Here is a 24,232-nt window from a genome sequence, read left to right as displayed (position 1 = left end):
AATTGTCCTGTCTTACTGCCTCAACTGCTAACACTGTCTTGGGAAAGAAACACTAATGACAGACCAGGTGAGAAAATGGAAGTCCAGAAAAATTCCTCATACCTTTCTTTTACAGCATTGCTTTGGGTTCCCCCTACTCTGTTTCTCTCTTTCTCCATCCCCCCAATAGGGGTGTGTGCGTATGTGTGTGTGTGTGTGAACAAGAAAAAGACAAGCAAGACAGAGAGAGGAAGGAGAAGGAAGGGCCAGTATTATCTGTTTTATAAACATTTTAAAAATATTTGTATGTCTCTTAATTATTAGTCTACCATTGTAAAGAGACACCATGACCAAGACAACTTTTATGAAAGAAAGCATTTACTTGGGGACTTGCTTATTGTTTTAGAGGGTTATCCTTGATCATTATGACAGGAAGCAGACAAGCAGACATGCATGGCAGTGGGTAGTAGCTGATAACTTTATGTTCTGGTCTGCAGGCAGCAAGCAGGAAAGAGACAATAGACCTGGAGTGGGCCTTTGAAACCTCAAAGCCCACTCCCAGTAACACACGTCCTCCAGCAAGGCCACACAGTCTAAGTCTTCCCAAGCACTTCCACTAACTCCAGACCAAGCATTCAGATATAGGAGCCTATGGGAGCCATTCTCATTCAGATTACTACAATATGGAAACAATTTTGTTCAAGAATAGCATTCTTAATCTGATTTGCTTGTTCAGTTCAATGCAATAAAATATAATTTAGTGACTTCCATAGTCACTCTGGCCTCCTAGGGGATATGAAAATAAGTAAAGCAAAGTGTCTATCTTAACAAAGCTCAAGATATTTGGACAGATAATAAACCTGCTTCCAAGATGTAAGACTAAATTTAAAGAGATCCAGAGCTGGGGAGAGAATGCTTCGTGGAGGAGGCAACCACTGAGATGCGCTTTGGCAAGGGAAGGCAAGGGAAGAAAAGCAGCCGAAGCAGGATTTTGAGGTATAAAATCAGGAAGGAAATAATTAAAGACATAGGAGTAGAAAAGATGTGTCCAAGAAATTTTAGTTATATGTAGTGGATTCCAAAAGGCTAAAGACAGACAAACTGGATGAAAAGTCAACATATGGGGCTGGAGAGGTGGCTCTGCAGTTAAGAGCACTCGATGCTCTTGCCGAGGCCCCAGGTTTCATTCCCAGCACCCACAGAGAGCTTACAACCAGCTCCAAGGATCCAGTGCCCTCTTCTGGCCTCCCCATGCACCAGGGATGTGCATGGCACACAGACACACATGCAGGCACTCACAGACAGGAATAAAACATCATTTTGTAGCCAGGAGAAGAGGAGGCTACATATAATACCAGCATTTGCATGGATGAGGCAAAAAAATATATATAAATTTTGGTTACAAAGTGAGTTGGCAACTAGTCTGGGATATGTATCGAGACTTTCTCAGAAAATCAAAACAATTACTAAAAAAAGGAAAGAAAAGGAAGAAAGGGAGGGAGGGGGAAGGAGAAGAGGAAGAAGGAAGAGGGGAGGAAGGAAGGAGAAAAAAGGGAAGAAAGGGAAGGAGATGAGAACACTAGAATGGGATGGTGCAAAGCATGTGGTGGGAGGAGCCAGGCAGTTATGCTGTTGGTCTTGGTGGTAGCCACAGGATGGAGAAAGACACATTTGCTTCCAGGTAGAAGTGTTGTTCCATGTAAGAGAGAGGGTAGTCTGCAGGCCTTCCGGTGAGCTGACATTGCAAGAAGTAAAGTAGCAAGGGTCTGTCCCCACAAGCTGCTGGTGACAAAAGGAAAGGCAGAGAGGAAGCCACCCCAGGGAAAGGGTTAAGCTGTGCACAAGCAAGCCAAGTCAGGCGACGAAGAAGAGATAACTGAGTATACAGAAGAGAGGTGGGACATGTGTTGGGGGCTGTGACCTCTTTTGGTGCTTCATAAAGCATATTCCCCAGTTCATCTGCAGTCTCCGGAAATATGCCCCCCCCCAAAGAAGGCAAACCATTTTGCATTTTCTTTGACTGTTGTGCCAATGTTTTTTCGGTGGTATCGCCTGCACCTGCGATTCTCTCTTCTATCTCTTGTATTCTGTTAGTGATGCTTGCATCTATGGCTCCTGATCTCTTTCCTAGCTGGCAAACTATTTTAACAAGCTGAAGATTCTTGCCTGGTCCATTTGAGCACAGTTGGTGTAGAGGGAAGAAGAGGCATTAATATCCAGGATGCAGGAAGGGCGGTGGTGGCGGCGGCGGCACTATTTCAGTAGGGAAGGAGAAGCAGATGAGGAAGGTAGTTTCAGCTGTCCACCTTCCGTTTGTTCACTGAGGATGGGCACCTGGGATGCCCTGGGAGGTCCAGGTAAAATGGTGACAAAATTCAAACACACATAAGATTTTGACATTGTAATGAAAGAAAGTAGAGACAAAGACTTTACTTTGGTTTCAAGAGAATCATAAGAAGGACATGGACATAATTCAGATGCTTTGTTGGAGCCATTTTTACAAATGCATGTTATACGTTCAACCATAAAACCATTATCCTCCAGGCCCCTGGTTATAACACATGAACCTCAGCCAGGCTCCTGGTTATAACATACATGAACCTCGGGACCTCCTCTGTCAATACTCCTCATTTGAACCCCGTTGTTCATGGGACTTATGCATCTGTGGTAGCTGGGGTTCCCATTGCTCTGAAGAGGCACCATGAGCACGGCAACTCTTATAAGGGAAAGCATTTACTTGGGGCTTACAGGTTCAGAGGTTCAGTTCGTTATCACGGCAGGAAATGTGGTTTGTGCAAGCAGACATGGTGCTGGAGGAAGACCTGAGATTTCACATCCAGATAGGCAGGCAGCAGAGAGACTGTGAGCCAGTAGACCTGGCTTGAGCTCCTAAGCTCTCAAAGCCGACCCTCCTAGTGACACACTTTTCTCCTCCAGAAAGGCCACATCTCCTAACAGTGCCATTCCCTGTGAACCTGTGGGGCCATTTTCATTCAAACCACAGTATCATTTCACCCTTGGACCTCTGGTTTGTTGCTGGTGTGAGACTACTACAGATAAAGCTTGAGAGTTTGTGTATAAATGGATACATGGATATGAGCTTTCTCCAGGGTATGTACCTAGCATAGAAACAAATAAATCATATAGAGGCATCTATTTGACTTTTTAAGGGATTTTTCAAAAGTGCTGCTGTTTTATGTTTCCGTGGGCAGTATTGGAGGACTTCCATTCGCTCGGAATCCTGGTCAGCTCTCCATGTGACGGATATTTTGAATTATAACCACTCTAAGAGTATGATGGATTTATTAGGGTCTTACTTTTAATTTCCCCAATGATTAATAACACTGAATAAATTTCCATGTCTTTATCTTGTTGAAGTGTCTGTTCAAAGGCTTTGCTAGGATTTTATTTAAGTAAGGTTGCTTATTTTCTTGATATTGACAAATCCTGAGAGTCCTTGGTGTGTTCTGGGTATAAACTGTGTGTCAGGCGTGATTCGCAAACATTTTCTCCCAGCCTGGGGCTTGTCCTTTTGTTCTCCTCACACTGCGTTTCAGGGAGCAGAAGTTTTTAATTTTAATTTTTATCTAATTTACCATTTGTTCTTTGATGGGTCATGTATCTTATGTGTATCTAAGGAATCTCTGTCTAATGCAAGGTTGCAAAGATTTTCTCCTATATTTTCATCGACAAATTTTATAATGATAGGTTTACATTTGGATTTATGATCTATTTTGAGTTAATTTCTACATGTGGTGCAAGATATAGATTTAAATTATTTTTTTGAAAATATGAATAACCAATTGTCAGAACACATTTTATTCTCTTCCCTTTTGAATCACCCCCATTTATTTGGGTCCTATTTAATTTCTGTCATCTTTTGTCAGAATTACTTCTCTCTTATATGTTTAAGCTATTATGAAATTTTATGCTATTATAAATGATATAGAATTGGAAATTCCAATTTCCAGTATTTGTTGCCTGTATAAAGAAATACAATTGATTCTTGTATTGATCTTGTATCCCACAAGCCTGCTACACCAGTAACTAGTAGCTCTGTTAGCTCTCCACAGCATATTCTATATAGATTATTGTGCTGGCTACCAAGAAGTACAATTTGACGTCTTCCTTCCTAATTTCGAAGCCTTTTTATCTCTTGCCCTACTGGACTAGCTGTACTCTTCAGTGTGTCAGGAAAGGGGGAAAGAAATGGCTCATTCTTGCTCCTGAAGTCAGGGCAAAAGAGTACAGCCAGTCACCATTATGTGTGACGTCACCGTTACGTGTAATGTCAGCTGCAGGTTTCTCAGGGATGATGTATTTCAGATGGAGGAAGAGATTCCTCTATGCACTGAGCCATCTTGCTGGCCTTTAAGGAAATTATTTCTAGTCTTCTGTTGCTGAGCTTGGTTTCCCATGAGAAACAGATAAATATTAAATGAAATATTAAATGCATTTTCTGCCCTGTTCGAGTTGGTCACGTGTTATTTCTTCCTACTTCGTTAGTATTGTGTGTTACATTTATCAATTTTTAAATATTGAAACAACCTTCTTACCTCCTTATGATAAGCCCCCACTTAATGTGCATTTTCATCTATGTGTTTATATGTGTGTTATGGACAGCTATGTGGGTATTCGGCCAGTCTGACCCAACTGAGGGTTATCAGTTTTATTGATCTCAAAGAACCTGTGTGTGGTTTCATTGATTTTTTTTCTCCCTATTATTTTTGTTTCTGTAATATTCATTTCTCTTCTGATCTTTATTAGTTCCTTTCTTTGATTATGTTGAGTTTAATTTACTCTTTTCTTATAGATGCATTGGCTAGAAACAGAGTTCACTAGTTTGATGTTTCTTTTTTTCTAATGTAGGTGCTTATTGCTATTAATTTCCTCCCGTGTGCTGTGCAGCATCCTGTAACCCTTCACAGGCTGCATTTTCAGTTTTATTCATTTCAAAGGGCTTCTCAGTTTCTGCTTTGATTTTTTTTTAATTTGGGCTCTAGGATATGATAAATATAATATTTATTTTCTCAATATTTAAGATTTTATAGCATAATGATTTCTAATTTTTTGTTGATAGCCACTTAATTCCATTGTCAACAAGGATCATATTTTTATATCTTGATACTTCTAACCCTATTGAGACTTATGATCTAGAGTAGATCTATTTAAAAATTATGAACTCTTATCTTTACTAATGAACTAACTTATATTTGTATTCTACAAATATCAATTAAATTGTATGATCTATAGCATTTAAAGCTATCTTTTTTAGCTTTATATATGCCTTTGCTAGGTTTTTACCTACTTTCCAATTAAAGAGAGAGGGATATTAAAATCTCTGACTGGAACAGGGCTTTGTCTGTTCCTTCAGTGCTATACAGTGGGGCTTTCTGTCACTCAGTCATAAGCTCGAGAGGCGCAAGGCTAGCCTCCTTATCTGGCCCTTTAACGTGATGAAGCAGTCTCTTTCAGCCCTAGTAATGATTTTACTCTAAGATCTACTGTCTGGGTTAAAGTGCCTGTCCTGTCTTTTGAGTAGCATTCATATGTTCTTTCCTCATATTTTCACCTGTAACTTCTTTGTGTTTTTATGTATAAAATGTTTTGGATACAAGCCGTACACTTGGGCCTTGATTTGTTTTGTTCTTTATCTTTTTTGGAGTACCAGGGCTGGATCCAGAGCCCAATGCTCTACAACTGAGCTGTATCTCCAAGCTCATTTTAATTTTTGAGATAGGGACTTGCTGGGTTTCCCAGGCTAGCTTCAAATGTGTGATCTTCCTGCCTCTGCCTCTTGAATAGGATTACAGGCCTGCACTGCCTAGCCTGGCTGGATTTTGTATTTAGTCTGATCTTCTATTGTTTAACCCATGTATTCAGGTGTGCTCATCTAACACAATGGCTGGTATGGTTCGGTTTGAATTTGTGGTCTTACTTTTTACGGTTTGTCTCCTCGTCTCTGTTCCTCCTCCTCATCTTCTCCCACCTCCCATTGGCTTGGTGTGTTCTGTCCTAGCTTGATCAATTATGTTGTCTTGTTAACTGTAGCTTTGCTTTGTTCCTCTTATCCCTACTTTAAATGGTATGGTGTGTTTCTGGGGAGATGGGGCTGGCCCGTGTAGATGTTGGTGACCAGAGGTTGACGACAGCGTGCCATGTTCTCCACCACTCTCTCAGCTTATTCTTGGAGGCAAGGTCTCCCACTGAACCTGACTTTGTCATTTTAGCTCCACTGACTGGCTAGTGATCCCTGCAGTGCTGGGGTTACAGGCGCATGCTGCCATCACATCCACCTTCTATGTGGGTGCTGGGGATTCAAACTGGGGTCTTCATGCTTGCACAGCAGTCATTTTACCCACTGAGTCCTCTTCTCAGCCCCTGTCATATACCCCTTTAACTCATTAAATCTGTCCTCAACCCTGCGAGTTGGTGTAAACCCACATAGAAGGATATTGCCCTTCTCCTCCCACATCTTATGCTCTCAGTTTATGTTTTACTTGTTTATGCATGTTACAAATCTCATAATACTTAGTATTCCTAATTTAAGAAGGTTTAGACATACATATTTAGCTGTAGAATTATTATTCTTGGTCCCCACCATTCCTTTATGTAGCCACGTATTTCCATGTACCTGTTTTCTTCTGCCTAAAGGATTTTCTTTGACATTTTGGGGGAGTACACAACTGGTGGTGGTAAGTTCTTTCAGCTTGTTCTTGTTGTTGTTGTTTTAAATATCTGTCTGCATTAGGGTTTCCATTGCTGTGAGGAAACGCCATGACGGAGGCAACTCTTACAAAGGACAATATTTAATTAGGGTTGGCTTGCAGGTTTGGAGGTTCAGTCCATTATCATTAAGGTGGGAAGCATGGCAGCATCCAGGCAGATGTGGGGCTGAAGAAGGAGATGAGAGTTCTACATCTTGTTTTGAGGGCAATCAGGAGAATACTCAATCTTCCTCACTGGGCAGAGTTTGAACACTTGGAGCCCTCAAAGCCTGCCTACATAGTGGCACATTTCCTCCAACAAGACCACCTCCTAATAGTAGCACTTCCCATGGACCAAGCATATTCAAGCCACCATAATATGCAAAAGCACTTCTTCCCTCTTCCTCTGAAGTATATCTCCACTGATGCGATGATTCTAGGTAAATGAGTTGATGTCTCTGTCCTTCCCAGGCACCAGAGCCATGACCCCTCTGACCCCATCCTCTCATCTGTGCATGGGATGCTCGTTTTTCCTCTGGGAACTTTTTAATTCACGCTTCTCTCAGTCATTTTGGTCACGGCATGACTCGAATTTCTCTCATGTTCCTTACCTGTGACGTGGTCCTACTACTTGCTGGGAGGTGGAACTGATCCTCAGTCCTCTGTGCACTGGTCTTCCCAGGAGAGAGCTGGTCTCCCAGGAGTGCGGACACAGGCTTTCAGACTCACAGGAGGAACAAGTTCCAGCCAGAGACAGCTAGAACATCTAACACCAGAGATTTCCAGATGGCAAAAGGCAAATGCAAGGATCTTACCAACAGAAACCAAGACTACTTGGCATCATCAGAACCCAGTACTCCCACCTCAGTGACTCCTGTATACCCCAACACACAAGAAAAGCAAGATTCGGATTTAAAATATTATCTCATGATGCTGGTAGAGGATTCCAAGAAGGACATTAATAACTGCCTTAAAGAAATACAGCTAAACAGGTAGAAGCCCTTAAAGAGTAAACACAAAAATTCCTTAAAGGAAAACACAACCAAACAGGTGAAGGAATTGAACAAAAACATCCAGGATCTAAAAATGGAAGTAGAAACAATAAAGAAATCACAAAGGGAGACAAATCTGGAGATAGAAAACCTAGGAAAGAAATCAGGAGCCATAAATGTAAGCATCACCAACAGAATACAAGAGATGGAAGAGAGAATCTCAGGTGCAGAAGATTCCATAGAAAACATGGACACAACAATCAAAGAAAATGCAAAGTGCAAAAAGATCCTAACTCTCAAAATATCCAGGAAATCCAGGACACAATGAGAAGACCAAACCTACGGATAATAGGTATAGATAAGAATGAAGATTATGAACTTAAAGGGCCAGTAAATATCTTCAACAAAATTGTAGAAGAAAACTTCCCTAACCTAAAGAAAGAGATGCCCATGAATATACAAAAAGCCTAAAGAACTCCAAATAGACTGGAACAGAAAAGAAATTCCTCCTGACACATAATATTCAAAACACCAAATGCACTAAATAAAGATAGAATATTAAAGGCAGTGAGGGAGAAAGGTCAAGTAACATATAAAGTCAGACCTATCAGAATTGTACCAGGCTTCTCACCAGAGTCTATGAAAGCCAGAAGATCCTGGACAGATGTCATACAGACCCTAAGAGAACACAAATGCCAACCCAGGCTACTATACCCAGCAAAACTCTCAATTACCATAGATGGAGAAACCAAAGTATTCCATGACAAAAACCAAATTCATACAATATTTTCCACGAATCCAGCCCTTCAAAGGAAAATAAGGGGAAAACTCAGAGAGAAACTATACCCTAGAAAAAGCATAAAGTAAACCTTCAACAAACCTAAAAGAAGACAGCCACAAGAACAGAATCCCAACTCTAACAACAAAAATAATAGGAAGCAACAATTACTTTTCCTTAATATCTTTTAATATCAATGGACTCAATTCCCCAATAAAAAGACATAGACTAACAGACTGGCTACACAAACAGGACCCAACATTTTGCTGCATATAGAAAACCCACCTCAGGGACAAAGACAGACACTACCTCAGAGAAAGGCTGGAAAGCAATTTTCCAAGCAAATGGTCTGAAGAAACAAGCTGGAGTAGCCATTCTAATATTGAGTAAAATCGACTTTCAACCTAAAGTTATCAAAAAAGACAAGGAGGGACACTTCATACTAATCAAAGGTAAAATCTACTAAAATGAACTCTCAATTCTGAACATCTATGCTCCAAATGCAAGGGCAGCCACATTCATTAAGGAAACTTTAGTAAAGCTCAAAGCACACATTGCACCTCACACAATAATAAGAGGAGAGTTCAACACACCACTTTCATCAATAAACAGATCCTGGAAACAGAAACTAAACAGGGACACAGTGAAAGTAACAGAAGTTATGGAACAAATGGATTTAACAGATATCTATAGAACATTTTATCCTAAAACAAAAAGATATACCTTCTTCTCATCACCTCAGGATACCTTCTCCAAAACTGACCATATAATCATTCACAAAACAGGCCTCAATGGATACAAAATTATTGGAATAATCCCATGCATCCTATCAGATCCCCACAGACTAAGGCTGATTTTCAATAACAACATAAATAATAGAAAGCCCACATACACGTGGAAACTGAAGAACACTGTAATCAATGATAACTTGGTCAAGAAAGAAATAAAGAAACTAAAGTCTTTTTAGAGTTTAATGAAAATGAAGACACAACATACCCAAACTTATGGGACACAATGAAAGCAGTCCTAAGAGGAAAACTCATAGCTCTGAGTGTCTCCCCCCTCTCCCCCGGCCAAAAAAAAAAAAAAAACACAACTGGAGAGAGTATGCACTAGCAGCTTGACAGCACACCTAAAAGCTCTAGAACAAAAGGAAGCAAATTTACCCAAGAGAAGTAGGAAGCAGGAAATAATCAAACTCGGGGCTGAAATCAACCAAGTGAAAACAAAAAGAACTATACAAAGAATCAACCAAGCCAGGAGCTGGTCCTTTGAGAAAATCAACAAGATAGATAAACCCTTTACCAGACTAAGTAGAGGGCACAGGGACAGTATCCTAATTAACAAAATCAGAAATGAAAAGGGAGACATAACAGAATCTGCAGAAATCCAAAAAAAAAAAAAAAAATTATCAGATCCTACTATAAAAGCCTATACTCAAGAAGTCTGGAAAACCTGGATGAAATGGACAATTTTCTAGACAGATGCCAGGTACCAAAGTTAAATTAGGATCAGATTATCTAAACAGTCCCATCTCCCCTAAAGAAGTAGAAACAGTCATTAATAATCTCCCAACTGAAAAAAGCCCAGGACCAGATAGGTTTAGTGCAGAGTTCTATCAGACCTTCAAAGAAGACCTAAATTTAATTCTCCTCATACTATTCCACAAAATAGAAACAGAAGGTATTCTACCCAATTTGTTCTATGAAGCCACAATTACTCTGATACCTAAACCACACAAAGACCCAACAAAGAAAGAGAAATTCAGACCAATTTCCCTCATGAATGTTGGTGCAAAAATACTCAATAAAATTCTTGCAAACCAAATCCAAGAACACATTAAAGCAATCATCCATCATGATCAAATAGGCTTCATCCCTGGGATGCAGGAATGGTTCAATATATGGAAATCCATCAACGTAATCCACTATATAAACAAAGACAAAAACCACATGATCATCTCATTAGATGCTGAGAAAGCATTTGACAAAATCTAACACCCATTCATGATAAAAAGTCTTTGAAAGATCAGGAATTCAAGACCAATACCTAAACATGATAAAAGCAATCTACAGCAAACCAGTAGCCAACATCAAACTAAATGGAGAGAAACTTGAAGCAATCCCTCTAAAATCAGGGACTAGACAAGGCTGCTCACTTTCTCCCTACCTATTCAATATAGTACTTGCAGTCCTAGCCAGAGCAATTCGACAACAAAAGGAGATAAAAGAGATAAAAATTGGAAAGGGAGAAGTCAAAGTATCACTTTTTGCAGATGATATGATAGTATATATAAGTAACCCCAAAAATTCCACCAGAGAACTCCTAAACCTGATAAACAGCTTCGGTGAAGTAGCTGGATATAAAATTAACTCAAACAAATCAGTGGCCTTTCTCTACACAAAGGATAAACAGGATGAGAAAGAAATTAGGGAAACAACACCCTTCACAACAGTCACAAATAATATTAAATACCTTGGTGTGACTCTAACTAAGGAAGTGAAAGATCTGCATGATAAGAACTTCAAGTCTCTGAAGAAAGAAATTGAAGAAGATCTCAAAAGATGGAAAGATCTCCCATGCTCATGGATTGGCAGGATTAATATAGTAAAAATGGCTATCTTGCCAAAAGCAATCTACAGATTCAATGCAATCCCCATCAAAATTCCAACTCAATTCTTCACAGAGTTAGAAAGGGCAATTTGCAAATTCATCTAGAAAAACAAAAAAAAACCTAGGATAGCAAAAACTATTCTCAACAATAAAAGAACCTCTGATGGAATCACCATCCCTGACTTCAAGCTGTACTCCAGAGCAATTGTGATAAAAACTACATGGTACTGATACAGTGACAGACAGATCAGTGGAATAGAATTGAAGACACAGAAATGAACCCACCCACCTATGGTCACTTGATCTTTGACAAAGGAGCTAAAACCATCCCGTGGAAAAGACATCATTTTCAAGAAATGGTGCTGGCTCAACTGGCAGTCAGCATGTAGAGGCATGCAAATTGATCCATTCTTATCTCCTTGTACAAAGCTCAAGTTCAAGTGGATCAAGGAACTCCACATAAAACCAGAGACACTGAAACTTTTAGAGGAGAAAGTGGGGAAGAGCCTCGAAGTTATGGGCACAGGGGAAAAATTTCTGAACAGAACACCAATGGCTTGTGCTGTAAGATCAAGAATCAGCAAATGGGACCTCATAAAATTGCAAAGCTTCTGTAAGGCAAAGGACACTGTCAATGAGACAAAAAGACAACAGATTGGGAAAAAATCTTTAGCCATTCTAAATCTTATAGGGGGCTAATATCTAATATATACAAAGAACTCCAGAAGTGAGACTCCAGGGAACCAAGTAACCCTATTAAAAAATGAGGTACAGAGCTAAACAAAGAATTTTCAACTGAGGGATACCGAATGGCTGAGAAGCACCTAAAAAAAAATTCAACATCCTTAATCATCAGGGAAATGTAAATCAAAACAACCCTGAGATTCTACCTTACACCAGTCAGAATGGCTAAGATAAAAAACACAGGTGACAGCAGATGCTGGCGAGGATGTGGAGAAAGATGAACAGTCCTTCATTGCTGGTGGAGTGTCAGTTGGTACAACCACTCTGGAAATCAGTTTGACAGTTCCACAGAAAATTGGACAAAAGTACTACTGGAAGATCTAGCAATACCACTCCTGGGCATATACCCAGAAGATGCTTCAACATGTAATAAGGACACATGCTCCATTATGTTCATAGCAGCCTTATTTAAAATAGCCAGAAACTGGAAAGAACCCAGATGTCCCTCAACAGAGGAATGGATACAGAAAATGTAGTACATTTACACAATGGAGTACTATGCAGCTATTAAAAACAATGAATTTATGAAATTCTTAGACAAATGGATGGATGTGGAGGATATCATCTTGAGTGAGGTAACCTAATCACAAAAGAACACACATGACATGCACTCATTGATAAGTGGATATTAGCCCAGAAGCTCAGAATACCCAAGATACAATTTGCAAAACACATGAAACTGAAGAAGAAGGAAGACCAAAGCATAGATACTTTGATTCTTCTTAGATGGGGGAACAAAATATCCATGGAAGGAGTTACAGAGGCAAAGTACGGAGCAGAGACTGAAGGAATGACCATCCAGAGACTGCCCCACCTGGGGTTCCATACCATAAACAACCATCAAACCCAGTCACTATTGCAGATGACAACAAGATTTTACTGACAGGAGCCTGATATAGCTGTCTCCTGAGAGGCTCTGCCAGTGCCTGGCAAATACAGAAGTGGATGCTCACAATCATCCATTGGATGGAGCACAGGGTCTCCAATGAAGGAGCTAGAGAAAATACCCGAGGAGCTGAAGGGGTTTGCAGCCCCATAGGAGGAACAATAATATGAACTAACCAGTACCTTCAGAGCCCCCTGGCACTAAACCACCAATCAAAGAAAGCACATGGTGGGACTTGTGGCTCTAGCTGCATATGTATCAGAGGATGACCTAGTCAGTCATCAGTGGGAGGAGAGGCAATTGGTCTTATGAAGGTTCTATGCCCCAGTATAGGGGAATGTCAGGGCCAAGAAGCAGGAGTGGGTAGGTTGGGGAGCAGGGGGAGGGGGGAGGGGGGAGAGGTTAGGGGATTTTCAGAGAGGAAAATAGGAATGGAGATAACATTTGAAATGTAAATAAAGAAAATAATAAAAAAAATTAGAATTAAAAAAATAATAATTCAAATAGTAAATCACTTAAATTTGTCCCCCTAGTTTGCTTGCATTGAATTTAAAAAAAAAAAACTTTTCTTTGTATATTTTATTTTGAATAGCTTGTATATCTGGAGGCTGGAGAGATGTTTCAGTGGTTAAGAGAACTGACTGCTCTTCCAGAGGTCCTACCTAGTTCAATTCTCAGCACCCACATAGTGGCTCACAACCATCTGTAATGGGATCAGATGCCCTCTTCTGGTGTGTCTGAAGACAGCTACAGTATAGTCATATAAATAAAATAAATAAATCTGTTTTCAAAATGTATATCTAAGTGTGCACCTGCCTACTCAGAGGCTAGTCAACTTGGGAGCGTCAGTTCTCTCCTTCTACCTTGTGGGTTCTGGAATCAAACTCAGATCGTCAGGCTTGGCAGTAAGTGCCTTCTTCTACCAGGTCATCTTGTCAGCTCCCTTCTGGGTAGCTTTTATTGCTATGTCTTCAGATTCTTTCATCTTTTCCTCTGAAACTTCTCATCTCTTGTTGATTGACTTTAGTTTGTTTTTTTCCTCATATATTCTATTTTCATCTCTACAATTTTAGAAAAATTTTAGAAACCAACAATGCTTCAATACCACATTTGAAATGCATTAAGGCTAATACGATACAGTTATCAATGCCCTTCTTGATTGTCTGATAGCTCTGTCAATTTTAGGTTGAATTCCAATGTGGGTTTTTTTTTTCCTCTCTCTAGCAATCTTTGATTACATACTGAGCATTTTGAATTTTAACTTGTGGGGATCTGAGTGCTTTTGTGTTCCTGTAAAGATTTTTTGAGTTTCATTCTGGGATGTTGTTATGTCACATGGCAACCATTCCTTAGTTTGGGATCTTGTTTTTAAAATTTGCTTCATACCAGCAGATCAGCATTTCCGCTAGGGTTTATTATTTCCCACTTCTGAGGTAAGAAAGATCCTTCTGAGGACTCTGCCGGCATTGTGAATTCTGAGGTTTTATGGTCTGCCTGCTGTATGTGAATGCTTCCATCAGAAGGAAATGGAACCTTTTGAAAGGATTAGGAGGAATAGGAGGTGTGGGCTTGTTGGAGGTTGCAAAAGCCCAAGCCAAGCCCTGTGTCTCCTGATCTCTCTGTGGGTCAGGATGTAGCCCTTCACTACTTCTCTAGCACCATGCCTGCCACCATGCTCTTGATTATCATGCTCCCCACCACGATGCTGAGGGACTAATCTTCTGAAACTGTAAGCCAGCCCACACTTAAATACTTTCTTTCATAAGAGTTACCTTGGGCATGGTGTCTTTTCACAGCAATAGAACACTAAGACAACATTCTTAGGATGGCTATGCTACAGAGGGGAAAGAGAATAAACAAAAACAGTGATTTAGCTACATAGCACACAGTGAAGGTTAACTGCTGCTAGAGAAAACCCAGGGAATAAGATAAAGGGTTTCTAACGCTGTAGCCAAAAGATATGACAATGATTTTAAAGAAGATGGTTAAGGAAGGCTGTCCTATAAAAATATGACACTTGAACAAAGAGTTGGAGGTGTGAATGTGAGCCACGTGGATATCTGGAGGCGAAGTTCTTGGTCAGAGCCAGAAGCCAGCGTGGAGACTCTAGGGCAGAAGTGTGCTGGTGCCTTAAAGCATCCATAGGAAAGACATTGTAACTAGAGTACAGCAGAAAAGAGAGAGGGTACAGGAGGTGAGACCAGCAGGCCTGATGACATGGGGTCTGGTCCTGGGTGTCTACTATCTCAGGGAGCTAGACAAAGTTTCTGATCTAATATATGGGGTGTTTTCTGAGTGTGTGTGTGTGTGTGTATGTGGTGTGCACAAATGTGCATGTGTGTGTGTTTTGAGACAAGGTATATGTAGTTCTAACTATGTAGATTAAACTGATTTTGCACTCACAGAGATCCACCTGCCTCCACCTCTGGAATGCTGGGATTAAAAGTGTGTGCTACCATGCCTGGCCTGATCTAATATATGTTTGAACAATCTGGATGCTTCCTTGGGCAGAGATGTAGGGAGGTAGGTGGAAGCAGGGAGACAAATTAAAAGGCTGAAATAATTCAGGTGAGAGTGGGTGACAGTTTAGAATAGGTGTGAGCCAGGCAAGGGAGTGTGTGTTGTAGCCACATTCAGGCACCCAGGGCAGACTGGACTAGTCACTGAGCTGTGTGGCAACTCTAAGGAAGGCGGAGGCAAGGGAGTTGAGAATGTGCCCAAGGGTTGGACTAAATTGGAGTGTGAGCTGGACTAGAAAGTAGACGTTCGAGAAGGATGGCAGTGTCATGTTAACAGGACCAGGAGACTGTAGACAGAGACGAGGACAGGAAAACACCCTCAAGTAAGCTGGGAAAGACAGGAAGGGCAGTCGGGCAGTGACTGAGGGTTATTGACAGTATCTGGAGCAGGGCTTGCTCAGAGCTGAGTAAGGACGAGAGCCAGGTTCTACATTGCCTGTGCAAGAGGCCATGCTTAGGGCTGGAGAGATGGCTCAGCGGTTCAGAGCACTGACTGCTCTTCCGGAGGTTCTGAGTTCGATTCCCAGCAACCACATGGTGGCTCACAACCATCTGTAATGCAGATCCGATGCCCTCTTCTGGTGTGTCTGAAGACAGCAACAGTGTACTCACATACATAAAATCAATCTCTCTCTCTCTCTCTCTCTCTCTCTCTCTCTCTCTCTCTCTCTCTAAAGAAGCTATGCTTAGAAGCTGAAAGTAAACATTTAGAAATTAAAAACAAGTGTAGCAGTCAGTGGGCATTGAATCCCTTTGAGTTGTTCTTGTCCTTGCTCTTTGGCACACTAAGGAGTGAACCCAGGGCTCTATGTATGGTGAAGACTCTGCCAAGGAGGTAACATCTCAAGTTCTCCCCTCACTCCTTTAAACCTGAGAGAGGGTCTTGCTGAGTTGCCCTGACATGCCCTGTCCTTGTGACCCTCCTGTCTTTTCCTCTGGGTAGCTGGGTTCTCACCCCTGCTTCCTCCAGTTGGTGGCCTAGTTTTCGCTTTTTCCTCCTTTGTAACCTCAATTGTCCTTGAATTTGTACTGATGTTTGCAAAAATCATGGGTCTACAGCAAATCAGACACAAACATTAAAGAAAATAATCTGGTCCTTCTCCCATAGCTGAAGTGTATCGTTCGTTCGTGTGCTTGTGTGTGCATGTGTGCAGTGTGTGCATGTGCATGTGTGCATGTGTGTGTGTGCACGTGTGTGTCCATGTATGGTAGTGGTCCTAGAAGTAGAAGAACACAAGAGTAGTGTGTAAAGCTTGCCCCTGGATCACACGAGGTAGCCTTTTCCCCCCTAAGCCTTCCCTGGCCTGTCTGGATGGCTTGCCTCTGTAGTGGCAAGGCTGGATGGAGCTCGGCACAGGGCCTGACACACAGCACACAGTAGGTGCTCAGTCAGTGTGAGCCAGAAGACTGAGTGACCATCTGGCCCTTGGCCTGCTTGGTGATGAATGGGTGGATTTGATCTTCTCCACCTTAACAATGTCATTACTGTGTGTATCCGACGATGACGACGACGTGTATGAAAGGAATTTTTGGACTGACCAGGTTAAGTATCGGGTTTTTTTGCACTCAAACATGACTTCGCCTCTGGAAAGACAGAAGAAATGAGAACTCCACCCAAGTAAGCCAATATAATTGTGCAGGTCAGGTATGATCACTCAGTCCATCTCTAAAGAGTCAAAGTAGAAACCAGTTATAGAATTGTAGCACAGGGGGGCTGGAGAGATGACTCAGAGGTTAAGGGCACAGGCTGCTCTTCCAGAGGTCCTGAGTTCAATTCCCAGCACCCACATGGTGGCTCACAGCCATCTGCAATGAGATCTTTTGTCCTCTTCTGGCCTGCAGGCATACATGCAGGCAGAATACTGTATACATAGTAAGTAAATAAATCTTAAAAAAAAAAATAACACATCACAGTTTTGGTGTATGGGAGAAACACCCTTAGAAATGCTTTATTATAATTATTTATTTATTATTAACATCACAGCCCTGATCTGAAGGGAGCACAGAGCACGGCTGGCTTCGCATGCATTGCTGGAGTTCTCCAGCGCATGCTGTCAGCTATTGCTACTGACTCGAGGTTTCCTATCTGAGTGAGCCTCCTCTTGGAGACTTTTGTAGAGAGGAGTTCTAGAGAGTAGTAAAGGCCTGAGGACTTCCACATGCAGAAGGGTGGGTCCCTTCAAGCCACATCCGTCATTGCATCAGTAAGAAATGTGACTGACAGTAGCAGGCAAGATAGGGACACGGTAAATCTCACATGACTTATTTATTTTTTTTATAAATTCCTATTTCTTTATAAACTCTTATTCCAGTCAGATGGAGAACGTTTTGATGTCACTTTTCCACCATTGTGGGAAGGGGCAGGGATCATTCTATCCCCTGAGATAAGGGTATATACTTTGTCTACAAAAACCTCTAAAACCTAGCAAAAACCCAACTCTCCTATTTCAGTAGAGAATTCTTCCTCTTCTGTATTTAAAGACAAAATAAAATATAGAAGACAGCTACATCCTAGGATTTTTTTATTATATCTTTTGAAATAATTTGTATATACCTTTTAAATAATTCCAAGTGCCACAAGAAAATAATGTTAATAGCTCAAAATCAAAAGTTTAAAAAAAAATACCCTAAGTATAATTTTTAAAATCTTTTTTCTCCTCAAGCGTTTTACGATGGGATAATGAGACAGACGTCTCTCAACTGGAAGGACATTTTGACATTGTTATGTGTGCTGACTGGTAAGTACATAAAAATCACAAAACTCCTGTTAGGGGGAAAAAATAGCTTCTCTGGAGTAATTGGGCCGCAGTGCTTTGCTGATGGCTAAGCCAAGTCAACAAATGAAGCACAAAAACCACCTTCACCTCACCAAATTAATATTCATCTCCATGTGACAGTTAGGAGGTAGTCTCCTATCACACAGTAACTTCTACCACATTATTTCCCAAAGATTGCCTTTCAGGAGCATTTCCATCCCCTGGAATTGCCTCTGTTTCATGCTTGACGTATCAGTAAATGGAGGACTTAGGCAAATTGCAAATAATTACGGCTCAGAGAGGAACGGTCTGGAGAAAAAGGAGTTTATCAACACAAACAGCTCAATTAGCTTACTTCTTGGGAGAGATCTGACTATCGATATGAGGGAATATACGTGTGTGCACACATATGTACGCTCTTGCAGATAAACATAGCTGTGGAATATCTTGGGGGAAGTAGCCTTTCTTAAAATGTATTTGACAGCTAATGGTTTCAGTGCCCTGGAAGCTGATATTTAGTCATACTGAACACACACACACACAAAAAAAAACCCACACCATCACATTTTATTCTTATGCCCACCTCTGTCAGGTATCTGATTTTTAAGAAAACAAATTTACCCTACACATTTTGTCTTACGCCTTAGCCCAATCTATGTTACATATTTGTAAATGGAAGTTGGGTCCCACGTTACAGGATAAATATGCGTGGACCTTTGTAATTGTTTCCACTACTGTGATGTATTTCTTCATTCAGTCTGAGTAATTAGTTCAGTGTATGGAAACCGTGGGCCATGAACAGGCAGGCATTCTGCTTGTTGAGAGGAAGATCTTAGGTGTAGTTCCTCCATGATGATGATTACTTTAGATCTGAAAACAAGTACACATGCTGACCGTATGTTACATGGATGAACCGAAGCCCAAGATCCAGGACCCAGAGCAGACTTCAGCTGGAGGAAAGCGCACACATTTTCCAGGATGTAACCTTCTCATTGTTTAAAGGCAATTTCCAGTGTACAACTTTCCCACCAAAGTCACTGAGATTACCTTTGGTTTTTTTTTTTTTTTTTCCTAATCCACTCCTTCTTCTCCCATTATGACTACTGTTATTTTCTGTTTGGTGTGTGTGTGTGTGTGTGTGTGTGTGTGTGTGTGTGTGGGTGTACGTGCATGCATGCGCTTTGCAGTGAACAGTAAATATTTTTGTTCTAATTTAGCTGAGAGTTCCCAGTTTTCCAGGGCCACATTGGTTTCCTTGCACTGATGCTGACCCCCCCTTCCCCCCCACACACCCTTTTCCAAATATGGGGGAAGCCTAGATTTCTGGCTGATCGTTGATAACATGCCTCCAAGTGTGTTGTCACTCCCCCATCTAAGCAAAACAGAGCTCAGTCCACATGCTCTACCAAGTAACTCAGTAAATGCCTTTCCTCTCCCAGTATGAGAAAGGGTCCTCCAGGTCTCATTGCACAGATGAAGAAGAGACTTCAGACAGGATTAGATCAGATTAAGCAAGAGAGTCAGCTCAGAGAGCAGCGGGAAGAGGGACCAGGGCAGAGTCTTCGTGAAGGTTCAGATGCAGGTCACTCAGTGGGCTCTGATGATGAGGGAGAGGTGGGTCTGGCCGGGAGATTTACAGTTAAATCCTCCTGCACACGAATATCAGCACAGCCTGGCTTTGTCATGTTGGTGCCGTGGACACCCACCCCGTGTCATCCCGTTTGTACCAGAGGAACCAGCGGAGGAAACAGGAGTTAAGCTCCTCCTGATTAATGTTCTCAGTTAGGTTAAAAATAGCTGCACAATGTGTTTAAAAAAATACCTTCCCCTCCCACCTCCCCAACAACAGGGTCTTATAGAATTGATAAACAAGGTACATATTTGGTCGAAGGCTCTCATTACAGATATATAACACAATACAGTCTTACACACACACACACATCTGGTAGCCATGGAAGAATTATTTATGGATTCAAATGAAGTAAACGCCCGAGGCTTCATTTTATAAATGGCTTTTTCTATGCATGAATCGATGGTTAAGTTTTTTTCCCCCTGGTGTTATAAGTGCCAGAATGTCAGCCCGTCTGTAATTTCCCATTTGTAAATGTAAAACATTAAAGCTACTCTTACGGTGCCGGTGATAGTATTTCCAAAAGAAATGCTTTGGAAATGGTCTCTCTTCATGTGCAGGGAGATGGGCAAGCTGCTTAGACACCTGGAAAGTACAGTGATGTGCAATCTCCGCGCCGTCATCCGGCAGTGAAGTGCGGGGTTCCACGCGTCCCTTACACCCACTCGGTTTGGTGCTGTCCCACAGGAGTTATTACATGGATGCTGGCTCTGTGGGGCAAGTGGGGTGTGCTGAATTATTTAGGATGTCGCAAAGGGGTAGAAAAAAGCTCTCTGTGGACGCTGCCCCCAAGCTGAAACCCAAAGTATTCCATGGCAGAAAGCAGCGCCACACTTAAATAGATCACGTTAAGTCTCACGCCACCCTTTATCACCGTCCGTGAATGGGATCTGGAGTGGGCCACAGGAAGAGGAGGCATGAGCTGAAGTGTGAATATTAGGTACATGGATTAAATTCTTACTGAAGCATTTCCAGCGAGGGTGGCATTGTCTGATTTGCTGAATGGCTAACCAGTGGCACTTCTGGATCTCATTTACATGAAAACAAGCTCCATTCACAAGCCTGTTCCAAACCCACACTGTGCTTCAAGGAAAATGCACGTGATTATGGCAAGCGGTGATATGTTTATGTTCTTAAATCATTCACGTATTCCTATATTTACATTCAAATGCTCATAAACCTGTGGGCAGTGGGGGTGGGGGGGAATAACTCATTTCCCAGAGGAGACAGTCCCTTCGTCCCGATCCAAATTTAGTCACTCAGCTACATTATAAAATAAAGAGGCAAACTGTGAAAGCTAGTCATTATTTCACCATTCAGCATTTTTGACAATGAAAAATAGTTTCATGGTTCAACAGTTCCTGAATAACTTGTAAAATGTCAACTTTGAAATAAGCCGAGCGAAACGTGGAGGTACAGCCACACCTACAAAAAAAGGGGGGAGCTATTGACAAACATCAAAATATTAGAATATTCAACAACAGGGGTAGGGGAAGCCTGCCTATTAAGTTCCTCCATTGACTTATTCGCTGTTAAGGTTAATAAAAGCATTCTGTTCTGCGGGAATGTAGTCCAGCCCGCCCTTGCTGTTTCAGGAAGAGCAAGCACTTGCTAATTCTTAGCCCGCCTTTCCAGGCTCTGCTTCTAAGAGTCTGGACGTAAGATTTTTTTTTTTCTTTCAACCCAAGGACTGTGTTCATTTATCTTTACCCATTTGATGGCTCTCCAGTTTGTTGTAGTTCTGCAAATATGGAAGTGGCTTTGTGAGTTTGAATTGTCACAGGCTCAGAAAGCACGCCCGCAAAGCTACCTGCTGCCTGACTGGATGCACAGGGCTGTTAGTGGGTCTGTGTATCTGAAGCTGCAGGCTTGGGAGAGGAGTGGGAACAGGTCCTGGTCCGGCCTGTCATCCTACCTGCCTTGGCAGGCCCCCTTGACTGTGCTCTAGGCCTGTTTATACCGGTCACATACTACAGGCTGCTCCCTTTCCCCCGTTGTTTTTGTTTCCAAATGATGAAGAAATGTTCTGGCTTTTAAGTTGTTTTTGTGAGAAAGGTTTATTTTTCCCCCCTCCCTCAAAAGGCAAATGCCATGTTCTCTAAAAGTTCCTGGTCTTCCAGCTACTGCGGTGACGGGCAGCCTGTGCACAGCTCAGCAGCCCTGCCCCTGGAAAGGGCTCAGCTCCAATGCATTCACCCGGGAAGTCTGAGTCTCTGTGGTAATCCCTGAAGAACCCAGAATTTCACAACTAAAGGGGCAGAGCCAAGTGAGGTTAGAACATCCTTCAAAATAGGTTCCTGAATGCCAAGAGAGGCTGTCTCTCCATGAAAGTACTCGGAAGGCAGAGGCAGGCGGATTTCTGAGTTCGAGGCCAGCCTGGTCTACAGAGTGAGTTCCAGGACAGCCAGGGCTATACAGAGAAACCCTGTCTCGAAAAACAAACAAACAAAACAAAACAAACAACAAAAAACCAAAAAATAAATAAATAACCGAAAGAAAGAAAAAAGAAAGTAAAATCTAATGCATTGCATCTCACCGGGAAGACTGCATAGGAGTCTCCCTCTCTGTGCAGACCGACAAAAAGGGTCGCATCCTGACGCTCTGTCTGAATGAATTTCTGGAGGAGAGGGACTGTAGGAGCTCCAGGCTCTGCGTACAGCTGAGATTCTTAAGGAGATGAGGAGACGGATTCACCTCTCCTTTGTCAGAATATCTGATTCAGATCAATGGAACAAAGCAATTGTTGCTACCACAGGCAATGGCCTAGAGGTGTGTGCGTGAGAGAGAGAGAGAGAGAGAGAGAGAGAGAGAGAGAGAGAGAGATTGATTTAACGGCCAAACTGGACTGTCAGGGTATTTTGATCTGTAACTGAAGGGTGAGTTAGAAGGTACCTCCATCCCCATCACTGACCCACTCAGCCTTTTTAAATAGATCCACTTAAGCTACTGCTGTTCTCCGAGCCATTAGGACTTATTTAAGGGGTGAATTTTCAGGAGATTACATATCACTCCCACTAAAGCACATTGAAATTGCTCATATGACGTACCCCACAAAGCGTTATGAATTCTGCATCGAAGCTAAGTAGAAAAGTGAGCTTGCTTGGAATAAAGATCTTTCAGAGGACTACAAGAATTACTTTTGGGAAATTTGATTTGGAACGATGGGGTAGATGCCATTACCTTTGAAATGACTGTGTTCGGAACGCGTGCGTTCCGGGTGTTAAAGCTGCACTTTGCAGTTTGCTCTGATGTTAACCTCTTTGTCACCATTTTGAACGCACAGTGGGGAGAGCGCTTTGTAAGGGCACGCCGGGGGCTCAGCTGGCGGCAGCGCGTGTGCTGTTCGTCCCTTTCCCCTCAGTCTCACCAGCTCTTAGGGAGAGCAGAAATAAATCAAGAACAGTCCTTTGCTGAGCTGCTGCGTATCCAGCCAGCCAGAGGTCTTATGTAGGTCTCTTGGAGGCCTACGTAACCCACACAGTCAGCCTGCCAACAATAGCAAACTGCAGAGATTATCTCACCTCTCTAAAGAATGAGGTGGAGTGTCTAGAAAAAGACATAGTCCCAATCTGGTGTGCTGCTTATCAGTCTCTAAGGATTAGGATTCACTGCTGAACGTGACGTGGTGGAACATTTTTGTAGCATTTAAATTAGACATATTCTTTGTCCGAGGATAGAAGGATGCAGCTTTGTAAAAGATAATGCTTTCCCAGGTTGTCCTGGTTGCTGGGTGGAAAGGAAGTTCCACCTAGTCAGTATACTGCTCATCATAAGAAGAGCCACTGGCCAATGTTTCCGTTGCTCAAAGCACCTTTCCCCGTGAGGAGGTAAGATACGGCTTAGTGGTAAAGGGCTCGGTTAGCATGTGTGAGACCCTGGGTCTAGTCCTCGACCTTGATTACTTCAGAATCAACTGGTCTCTCTCCCTCTTCCTCTCTCTCCTCCATCACGTCCTCCTCCCTTCAGAAAGGGCAAACCAGACCAGTCTCAGATTCATGATAGTGATGTACCACCACGCCCAGCTCTTGCTCCCCCTTCCCAAGAGGGGACTCGTCAAAGTGGAAGAGCACCTGTGTAGGCAAACGTCCTACCCAAATGTTGATGCAGACCAGGAGCCCTGAGCAAGGCCTCTGAGCAAGCTGTAGAGGGTCACTGAGGCAGACACTGGATGTAAGCTTGCTCCAGCTCAAGGGCCTCAATGAGCCGCCTCGGGCAGTAGAGACAGCATCATCTAGATACGCTCTGAGCCACGAGGCATAAATGAACTCTGAATGAAGGTTTGTGAGTTGAACTTGGTCTATCTTAAGCTTAGTCCCAATACAGAATATTGTCCCTCATATGACAGACATCTACAACAACTGTGAATTAACATGTATTAATTTGATAGCCACCACAGCCACATAGGTGGACCTTTATTGATTAAAAAAAAAAATTAACCGTGGGCTTAAATACAGCACATTACCCATGGTCACATAGAAAGGTCTGAGCCAGAACTTCATTAAACCTGAATCACACACTCCTGCTTCCTGCTATCTGAGAGCGGACAAGAGCCTCAGCACCCACAGCCTGTGTGTTCGAGAGATCAGCTATCTATTCTGACCTTGAGCGCTCATCCTCACCGAATGATG

At 42.1% G+C, this 24,232-nt stretch overlaps 1 protein-coding gene across 6 annotated transcripts in view; it reads left to right on the top strand.

Moving 5' to 3' along the window:
• The window catches only part of Camkmt (calmodulin-lysine N-methyltransferase), a 372,590-nt gene that overhangs the window by 327,231 nt on the left and 21,127 nt on the right, over positions 1 to 24,232 (top strand). For 3 of the 6 annotated variants that reach the window (XM_085832973.1, XM_085832975.1, XM_085832974.1), the window contains 2 exons: positions 17,882 to 17,956; positions 23,318 to 23,431. In XM_085832973.1, the coding sequence (XP_085689099.1) occupies positions 17,882 to 17,956; positions 23,318 to 23,431 (189 nt within the window). The remainder of the gene's footprint in view (positions 1 to 17,881; positions 17,957 to 23,317; positions 23,432 to 24,232) is intronic. The other 3 variants (XM_085832976.1, XM_029471134.2, XM_021185739.3) reach the window with 1 other exon arrangement.

This window comes from Mus caroli, unplaced genomic scaffold, assembly GCF_978045245.1.
Source record: "Mus caroli unplaced genomic scaffold, Mus_caroli_1 scaffold_18, whole genome shotgun sequence".
Lineage (NCBI taxonomy): Eukaryota > Metazoa > Chordata > Mammalia > Rodentia > Muridae > Mus > Mus caroli.
The sequence above is the reverse complement of the archived record's forward strand: the minus strand, read 5'-3'. Positions and strand labels throughout refer to the sequence as shown.